The 9474-nt window shown below is 41.0% G+C and overlaps 1 protein-coding gene across 1 annotated transcript; it reads left to right on the top strand.

The window, feature by feature from the left end:
• Window positions 1-263: 263 nt before the first annotated feature.
• On the top strand, window positions 264-8889 carry Tomm7 (translocase of outer mitochondrial membrane 7). Its single transcript, XM_055612544.1, has 3 exons — window positions 264-467; window positions 3932-3980; window positions 8722-8889. Exons 1-3 carry the CDS (start codon window positions 365-367, stop codon window positions 8735-8737), a joined length of 168 nt encoding a protein of 55 aa, XP_055468519.1. The 5' UTR covers window positions 264-364; the 3' UTR covers window positions 8738-8889.
• Window positions 8890-9474: the final 585 nt, after the last annotated feature.

Here is a 9474-nt window from a genome sequence, read left to right on the forward strand (position 1 = left end):
GAGGCAGAAGCAGGAGGATCTCGGTGGGTTCCAGGGCAGCCTGGACTGAAACAGCGAGGCCCTGTCTTTAAAAACAAATCAAGCCACGGCCCCACACCTCCCCAAGAAAAAGCACAACACTAAAAAAAGAACACGAAAGACAAGGGGAGCGCAGCGAACCAACAACGGAAGGACCTCCCAGGGACCGTAAGGCGGTGGCCGGGATCGGGCAACGATTTACGACCTCTGTCGGTGATGCCTCACGACGCCTGCCGTAAAGGCCGCCTGTGGCGCATGCGCAGCGCACGCACAACTCCTCTTGGCTTTTCGGAATCCGAACGCGGTCGTTGCTGAGTAGTCTCCGTTCCGCTGGTCGGTCGGCACCATGGTGAAGCTGAGCAAAGAAGCCAAACAGAGGCTGCAGCAGCTCTTCAAGGGCGGCCAGTTTGCCATCCGCTGGGGCTTTATTCCTCTCGTGATTTACCTTGGTCAGTAGTTGAAGAACTTGGGAGGAGCTCAGGGCTGGGCTTGTTGGGTCTGTGAATCTTGGTTTTTTTGGTCTTCTGGGGCGGGGCAAATAAACAGGGTCACCGTGGTGTCCACGTGTTTTGAGGCTGTCTAGCCGGGCTGGAGAACCCAACTTCGAGTTACTTCTTTTACCTATTTGGATAGTATTTAGCCAGTCACACAGACCGTCATATTCCATACTTATATCTGTAAAATAAAAGCAAGACTTTTCAAGATTGATTTTAGAATTATATGGCCCCTAAAGAAAGATTAATCCCCTATTTGGTTTTCAGAGCGTTTCTCCTGCTGTAGGTTGGCCTAAGTGAAAAGATGCTAGATCAGGTTAAAAGTCACCCCCTTGCAGCGTGATTGTGACAGTAGTTGGACGCCTAAGCTTTCTTAATTGTATAATGAATTTCCCCAAACGTTACTGACCTCATTTTTCAAAGAGGGAAAATCATACCTTTCTTGCCCAAGTGTCCATGCAAATATTTTCCCTAAGGCTGCACACTAAATCCCGTTCCTGATTGAGTACTTTTTTCATTTTTAATTTTAATTGCCTTATTCAGTCAATAACGTAAGAGAGAATCAGCATAGGATTTTTAGCTCCAGCTCTCTGGGCTTGAATAACGTATTTTGACATTTCAGAGTCCTCATTTCACATGTTAAATCAGGGCTCTCGAAAGGTGCCGCTTCCCATTTGTTTTAGATGACTTAAGATAAAATACCTTCATTCATGGTCCTGACAGAGCCCTTTAGGGTGGGCATTCTCCAGGCAGTTGTACTTGTGAGCTGTGATAGCCTGGATATTTTAATAAGTCTTAAATATTTTTTATTCATTATTATTGTTGTTGAGACAGTGCCTCATGTAGCTCAGGCCAACCTTGAACACCTGATTCTTTTTTCTACCTTTCAACTGCTTAAATTACAGGCCTGCGCCATCACATCCCGCTCTATCCTCTATTTTGAAAGAAAAAAAAAGAAAAAAACTCAGACAGTGACTTTATTTAGTGTTAGAATAAAGAAAGTAATTGTGACAGCTTACTCTTTTTTTACTTGTTTTGAGAAGAGGGGGATTTCTCTCTGTGGAGCTCTGGCTGTCCTGGAATCACTAGGTAGGGCAGGCTAGCATCCTGCAGAAATCCTGCCTACTTAGGCCTGAGCGCTGGGATTAAAGGCAAGTGCCACCACACCCTGCTGACAGTTTGTGGGCCGTGTTTGTTTGTTTGTTTTTTTTGTTTTGGTTTTGGTGTTTGGTTTTACAAGACAGGGTTTCTCTGAGTAGCCTTGGCTCTCCTGGACTTCCTTTGTAGACCAGGCTGGCCTCCAGTTCACAGAGATCTACCTGCCTGAGTGCTGGAATTAAGGTGTGCACCACCGTTTACCTTAATAGGCTATATTGTCCATACAAGTCTTTGCAGCCCCTCCATTTTCATAGTCTCTGTAGGGGAGGCTGGCTGAACTTGCAGCCCTGCTTCAGTCTCTGGTAAAATTGGAATTACAGGTGCACTGGACTCTTCTCCTTTGTCGATTTACCTTTCTCCTCCCTCTCCCTCCCCCCCTTCCCGCCAAGATTAGGCCCTTTCATGAAGCCTAGGCTGCCTTGCCTGTAATCTCAAACTCCTCCTGTCTTCCACTTTTGGCTTATGAGTGTGCACAGCTCTGTATAGATTGGGATTCTGCTTAGCTGGAAGCTGTAGCTACTTGTCAGAATCTTCAGTCTGAGGCCGGGTGATGCACATTGGTTCCTTTCCTAGGACTTGTCGTTCAAGCCAAGGTTGATGTTACTAGGGCTGCCCTTCCAGTGCTTCTCCTTATTTATCGAGGTCTGTCCCCATACACTGATAGGAAGTTGGATTTCATGCTTAAGCTAGTTCCCAGGTTCTGCATCTGTCTTCTCTCACTGAAACCTGAAACTGCAGATTATCTTATGTACTTCCAGTGTATTATTAGTATTAGTATTGGTACTTTTGAGACAGGTCTTTTCTATTACATAGCTCTCCTGGAACTCACTATGTAGACCAGGCTGGCCTGGAACTCACAGAGATCTTCCTGCCTCTGTCTCCAGAGTGCTGGGATTAAAGATAAGTGTTATCATGCCCAGCTGTAATTTATTTTCAAGCATGTTTTAGTGCTTCATAAAAGGATAGCATTAGAGAATATAACAGAAAAGAATCTATCTGGACAGTTACCAATAAAAAGGGTTTTTGTTGTTGTTGTTGTTGTTGTTTGCTTGTAATTGAGACTGGGTCTCACTGTGTTGCCTGGCTATGAAAAGCAACCTGGTCTGTGATTAAAGGCATGTGTGCCACTACACCAAGCACAATAGGTCTTTGTTTTGTTTTTGGAGATAGGGTTTCTTTGTGTAGCCTTGGCTGGCTGGGAACTCACTGTAGAACAGGCTGGCCTCAAACTCACAGAGAGCCACCTGTCTTTGCCTCCCCAATACTGGCATTAAAGGTGTGTGTCACCATCAATTGGAAAATAGGTTTCTGTAGTTTCTTGCTTTGCTGTAGCCCTTAGCATATCTCTAATGACTAGTCTGCATTATCTTTTGAAGATGTTCATAAACCAATTAGCCTTGGAAAATAGTACCTCTCTCCAGAAACATAGTTACAGCCTGTTATAAGAGGTTCTGGTTCCCAAACTCAGGGGTCCTGTCTGAGGCCAGGTGCTGTCTGACTTCTTTGCTTGGGCTTCGCATTAGGTCTTACCAAACTTGGGATATTTCCATAGACACCCAAGTGTCTGGCCACTATACCCAGCACCTCACAGGTTTTGACATTCTTAATTTTAATCAGTTATTCAGGAAATTAATACATACATCATCAACTGAATTTAAATTGTTTAAATAGTGAAGGTTTTTTTATTTGTAATTAGAATACATTGTAAATAGGTAGATAAAAATAGTAAATAATTTTTCTCGCCTTTTCTATCGTGAGTCTTTATTAAAGAGAGAATAAAGAAGATATCTTCAATTATACTTTCAAAAAAGATATGATCTTCCTTCATATTTTCTTCATAGTTTCCCAGTATGGCTTGGGACTTGTGCTAGTCTTGGGGAGTGACTGAATGGAAAGTAGGGCATGGTAAGATTGACTCTGTTGGGCACAGTGGCACACGCATATCATAGGACTGGGAGGCTGAGGCAGGCAAATCTTTGTGAGTTTGAAGCCAGCCTGGTCTACAAAGTGAGTACAGGACAACCAAGGCTACACAGAAACCCTGTCAAAGATTGACTGTGCTGATGGCACAGTAGAAACAACTGTCCTTTGGGCTGAGTGGTCCAGGATGCTGCTCCAAAATCTGGTGAAAACTAGGAACTTTCAGCAGCACAGGTCAGCTGAGACAGCTGTCCCAGACTGGATTGAAGGAGATTTGATTGTAAACTTTTTGTCTGCTGTGCTTGTAATTGTTTTATTTGAAACTTTCTTTTTTCCTTCAGGCTTTACGAGGGGTGCAGATCCTGGAATGCCTGAACCATCAGTTTTAAGGTAATGCTCTTGAAAATCAACATTGGAGGGCAGATGCTCATATGTTAATTGGTTTTGAGTCCTTGGGAAGCAGAACCCATAACTTCACCAGTCATAATCTTGGGTTGTTGGAAAAAAATTGTGGACTAGTCTAGCTCATGTTAACTACTGTGTATCTGCTTTGCTTTCTTCCCTCCACTTCAAAATCATTATTTACTATGCTAGTATCATGATACACATTTTTAAAAGAAAATAATTTATTACCTTATGCCGTGAAAGTATAACCTTTTCTATCATATCCTAACAGGATACATAGAATATTGGTCTTTTCACCTAAAATTAGAAGTGCTAATCCCATATATTTTCCACTTGTCAATTACTTAGGTTTTTCCGTATTCTTCATAACAATATAATATTAAAAGTTTTAAAATTATTACTATTAAAGTGTAATTAAAAATAAAATAAAATTTAAAAAATTATTACTATTACTAATTTGTATTAGTATTTTCCTTGTATGTATGTGCACTGTGTGTGTGCCTGATGAGCATAGAGGCCAGAAAAGGGTATCAGATTCTGTAGAACTGGAATTACAGATAGTTGTTAATTTCTAGATGTAACTGCTGGGAATTGAATTCTGGTTCTCTGGAAAAGCAGCCAGTGCTCTTAATCGCTGAGTTCTCTCTTCAGCTCCCCAAGCATTTTAATGCATATAACTTTTATTGATTTTATTTCTTTATGAGATTAGTAAATTGAAGTATATGAATACATATAGCTTCAAAAATGCAGTGTCACATCTGTTACCCAGACATATTCTTGTTGGTATTACATAAACTGCTTGAAAATTTCATGCACACAGTTTACATATTAACGTGTGTGTGTGTTTATTATTAGTCACCTTCCTATTGTAACAAGTTAGTTTATAAGGAGGAAAGGTTTATTGGGCTCACAGTTTCAGAGGCGTTAGGCTATGGTTGCTCGGCCTGTTGCCTTGATCCCTGTGACACAGTCCCTGGCTGTAGTAGGAGTGAAGGATGCCTCCTGGTGATGGGGAAGCCAAGAGAGCACAGGCTGAGTCTGAATGTCCCATTCAGGAACATGCCCCATGGTCCAACTTCTCCCATAAGACTTTGCTTTGTATTTATTTTTTTAAAGATTTATTTATTATTTATATAACATTCTGCCTATACACCAGATCTTACTATAGATGGTTGCAAGCCACATGTACTTGCTGGGAATTGAACTGAGGGCCTTTGGAAGAACAGTGAGTGTTCTTAACCTCTGAGCCAGCCCAAGACTTTGCTTTTTAAAGCTTCTATCATTTTCCAGTATTTCTTACAGGCCGGTCAGTAGAGCTTTTAGTATTTGAGCTTTTGAGCACATTGAACTTTTAAAATGTTGCAACTTGTGAAAATGTGTATAAATGGTGTAGAAATATTCTTGTAAAAGCAGAGTCTCAAAAGGTAGGTGCTCCAGTCATAGCGGCCATTTCAGCTGTGTTTCAGACACTCATTGTTACCCTAACAGCCTTCATTTGATACACCAGGTATTCAGTTTCTTCAAACCTTCCTCCGAGTCACTTCTTTTTAAAGAATGGACAGAAAATACAGATTGGGTATTTTGTGCTTGAAGTGTTCATACTAGAAGTACTTCCGATTTCAATATTTCTTTCTTTTTTGGAATGCTGGGGGATTTGAACCCCAGGCCTTGTGCATGTCAGGCAAGCATTCTGCCAGTAAGAGGTACACCCCAACCAATCCCTCTCATTTCAAATTTTCAAGGCGTGGGCAGTTTGCAGTAATATCACTCATACCTCAACAGGCCAGTTACTTTAGGTGGCTTGTACATTTTGCTGCAGTTATCACGTCAGAGCAGAGCTGGCAGGTAGTAGACCATCTCCAAATCCTGTATAGCCTTTGTACAGGGTTGCATAGCCTGCTGCAGGTTATCTGACCAACATTTCCTCTGCTTTGTGATACAGTTTTTTCCCATTCCTCCGCTGTGGTCTCTTTTTCAGAAGAGATTTTGCTTTCAAAGAGTTTCCACTCTGAGTGCCCTCAATTTGCCCAGTGTACAGTTAAAATGTTCCTGTTAAAATTCTTCATAGATGGTTTTCATTTTTGTTGTTGTTTTTCAGGAGTTTCGCTGTGTCTCCCTGGCTGTCCTGGAACTCAGAGATCCACCTGCCTCTGCCTCTCCCCCTCCAGCACTGAGATTAAGGGGTGTGTCACCCTCACCCAGCTGCTCTTCACTTTTTTATTTCCTCATTTTATTCTTTTCTTTGGTCTGTTATGACACCACTTCTCTTTTGTGTGGGGATTTATTTTTTGGAGGGGGTTACAGGGTGTTGGGGCAAGCTTGTGTATCCCAAGATGGCCTTGAACCCAGCCTCCTGAGTGCTAGGATCACAGGAATGCATTTCATGGAATGGTTGCTTAAAATTCCCTTCATGGCTTCCCATTAAGTCCTTTTTTTTTTAATAGTTCATAGAAACTATGACTTTCTATTTTTGTGACATAGGAGTACGGTAGTATGTCTGCTCTTGATTGGCCCAGTTATCTATAAAAATAACTTTTATTCTCTGATTCAGTTGTCTCTGAGGCTTGCTGCCTCTGTCTGCTAACCTACACCTAGTCCTGGAAGCTTCTAGCCTCTGTACGATCTAACCTAGGTCTACAATGTTTCCAACCTCTGAGAATTACTGTTGAATAAACTCACCCTTTTTTTATTCTTTCTGAGCTAGCTGGTTCAATTCAGCTCTTCTGGCTCAAACTCTTCTCCCAGCTGGCTTATTCAGTCTGTCGTCTCTGTCCGCAAACTGCTCTGCTTGGCCTCAAACTAACTCAGGCAATCTGCTCTAATCTCCTGGCTCCTTCTCTTCCCTGGCTCCTTCGGTCTTCACCTGAGTTCTCTCTCTACAACCCATCTCTCTTACTGTCACAGGAGAACTGCCTCCTCTCTTTGCATTACCCTTTCCTTTCTCTTCTCTTGAAAAGAGAATAGGACGTACCCTATTCTGACAAGTCTTTCTCTGATTCGTCACCTTTCCTACCTCACAATTAGGCATCATTTTCAAACTTGGGTGTTTTCTTCTACAAACTAACTTTACTGTCATTGTTTGGGATTAAAGGAGTGTACCACCACACCCGGACCTAAGCTTTTATATTTACCTGGTACTTGCTCTATAGCAGGCTGGCCTTGAACTTGGATCTGATTGCTTCTGTCTCCTGGATTAAAGACTTGTTTGTATTCTAGCCAGATCACACAGACCTAGAAGGTGATCTCTTGCTGGAACAGCCATGTTCTGAATTAACATTCCTCTACAGTTATCTCTTTAAAGAAATATTCATTTAAGACACATTATTATAGAAGTCACTACTGTACGAATCTTTGAGTATTTTTTTAAATATTGCAAGGTATCAAGAATGTTTCCTCAAGAGGCCCTTGAGCCTTCAAAGCTATTTCTCTTTTTATAGTTTGGGTATAATACCTCCTAAATTAGGTTACCATGAGAATATAATAATGTATTATGTAAATATTAGCAGCATTTACCAGATGATTTTGTCCAATAAACTTTTGTTGTTGTTTGTTCTTTGGAGACAGGGTTTCTCTATGTAGCTGTGGCTGTCCTGAAATTGACTATGTAGACAAGGCTGGGCTTGAACTCAGAGATCTACCTGCCTCTATCTTGCGTGCTGTTTAAAGGCATGTACCATCACTGGCTTTGAACTTTTGATCTCCTGCCTCTGCTTCCTGAGTGCTAAGCTATAGTCTTAATCCATCCCACCCAGTTAAAACATAAGTAAGACAAATATATTAACTAAAAGAATCATTTCTATTATCTGTATTAGACCAAGAAAGATTGTCTTTTTTCTTTATTTTGTGTTTTCACTCCAGTGAGAAAGAAATCTTAATAGGTGAAGAGTTTGTTTTAATATCGTAGTTGTATGTAAAAATCCTTGTATTCAGTTAATATTTGATAGATAATGGTAAATGCATGTTGTGTTTTGTAGGCATAGAAAGGTCTAAATGGCCTTTAAAAATAAACCACAGAACCTCATTGTCATTGAGTCACATTTTTAATCAGAATGAGTTAGACATGAAATTCTGTTGATGCTTTATGTAATAAGAATATACGTTTCTTTTCTTTCTTGGATCCTGGTGCCCCTCATTCCCTTTAACAAATGCTGTGGGAATTTGTGCCCCTTTGTGAATTAAACATTTTGGGTAAGAGTTAGCAAAAGTGGAAATAGTGACTAATTGTTTTCAGTGACGTGGGTAGGCTAAGGTCAAGGCCCTCAGGTCATATTCATTCTCCCGATTGTGTAGCCATTTCCATGTCAGAATCGTGGTCGCTGATAAGCGGAAATGGTAACTGCAGTGTGGACTTCCCATAGAATCTCACTCATCGAGAGTACTCAGGAAAGGGCTTTTTTGTTGGTGCTTTATATAATAGCATTTTATTTCAGTTCCCTGGTCCTTTTAGTTAATGAGGACCATTGTTTATCTTTTTATTGACTTCCTTTTAGATAGAAACTGAAATTATCCCTTCCTCAAGGTAAACCATATTCAAAAGTAACAACTGTATTTCTGTTTGTTTGATCTTGTTTTGTTATTTTTAATTTGTCTACTGATGGATTCTTGTCCTCTAGTAACTGAGTTTAAAAGGGAAACACAAACAAATGTCTAAGGCTTAGTTCTTCAGCTATGTGTAGAAAGGTGTTTCCATGTTTAATTTATTTTTTTCTCTTTATAAATGTTTTAGCCTACTTTGGGGATAAAGGACTGTTTGGTCATCTGGATTTGGAAGAATTCAACACGGAAGGTGTGTACCCTGGCTGGATAAGAAGGGAGCTGTCATTTCAACACATCTGTAACAGAGCAGAGCCTGTACTTATGATAGACTATCAGAATAAATATTTTTAACAATGTTGTTTTGTCCGTAAACTTTTTGGAACCTTTGTGTGTCTCTGTGTGGGTGCTTGTGTTCTGTTGTAACAGTGTGGAGGTCAGAACAACCTACTGCAGAAGTCCATCCCCTTCTGCTGTGCGGCCTGGGAGCTAACTCCAGATGGAACTTGGTGGCAGATGTTTTTCCCCACTGAGCTGTCTGTCTGGTCTGCCTTGAGCTTCCTTGAATTAAATATCCTGGGACTATTAGGTGAAAATCAAGCCTTTTATTACTTTTTTTTTTTTAAGAACAGGAAATCTATGGGTATGCTTGGATACTGCCTTAAAAAGTAAAAACCTTTCCAAGTGAATTCCTGGTCGTGCACAGTGGCCTGCAGCTTCTCTTTGTGGTGAATTTATAGTCTCGCAGAAACCTGCTAAGTGGAGAGAGTGGAGTGTACCACTGCACTGACGTGAGCTTCTGACTGTCAGACTTGAGGGCATAGAGACTGCTCGGGGCGAGAATGGGGTGGGAGAATTGTGTCTGATTTGTCTGTGGGTTAAATGTGAGTCTAGAATTTTTGGGGTGTGAGCAATGTAGAGCTGACTTGAGAAGAGGCTGGACACT

This window comes from Psammomys obesus, unplaced genomic scaffold (genome assembly GCF_907164565.1).
Source record: "Psammomys obesus unplaced genomic scaffold, mPsaObe1.curated_primary_1811, whole genome shotgun sequence".
In the NCBI taxonomy this organism is placed as follows: domain Eukaryota; kingdom Metazoa; phylum Chordata; class Mammalia; order Rodentia; family Muridae; genus Psammomys; species Psammomys obesus.

What these genes read in the sequence shown, in the direction of transcription:
- Tomm7 (XM_055612544.1), top strand. Translation starts at nt 365, where the DNA reads ATGGTGAAGCTGAGCAAAGAAGCCAAACAGAGGCTGCAGCAGCTCTTC. An exon ending in TCCTCTCGTGATTTACCTTG is followed by an intron (nt 468 to 3,931) that starts GTCAGTAGTTGA and finishes TTTTTCCTTCAG; the next exon opens with GCTTTACGAGGGGTGCAGAT.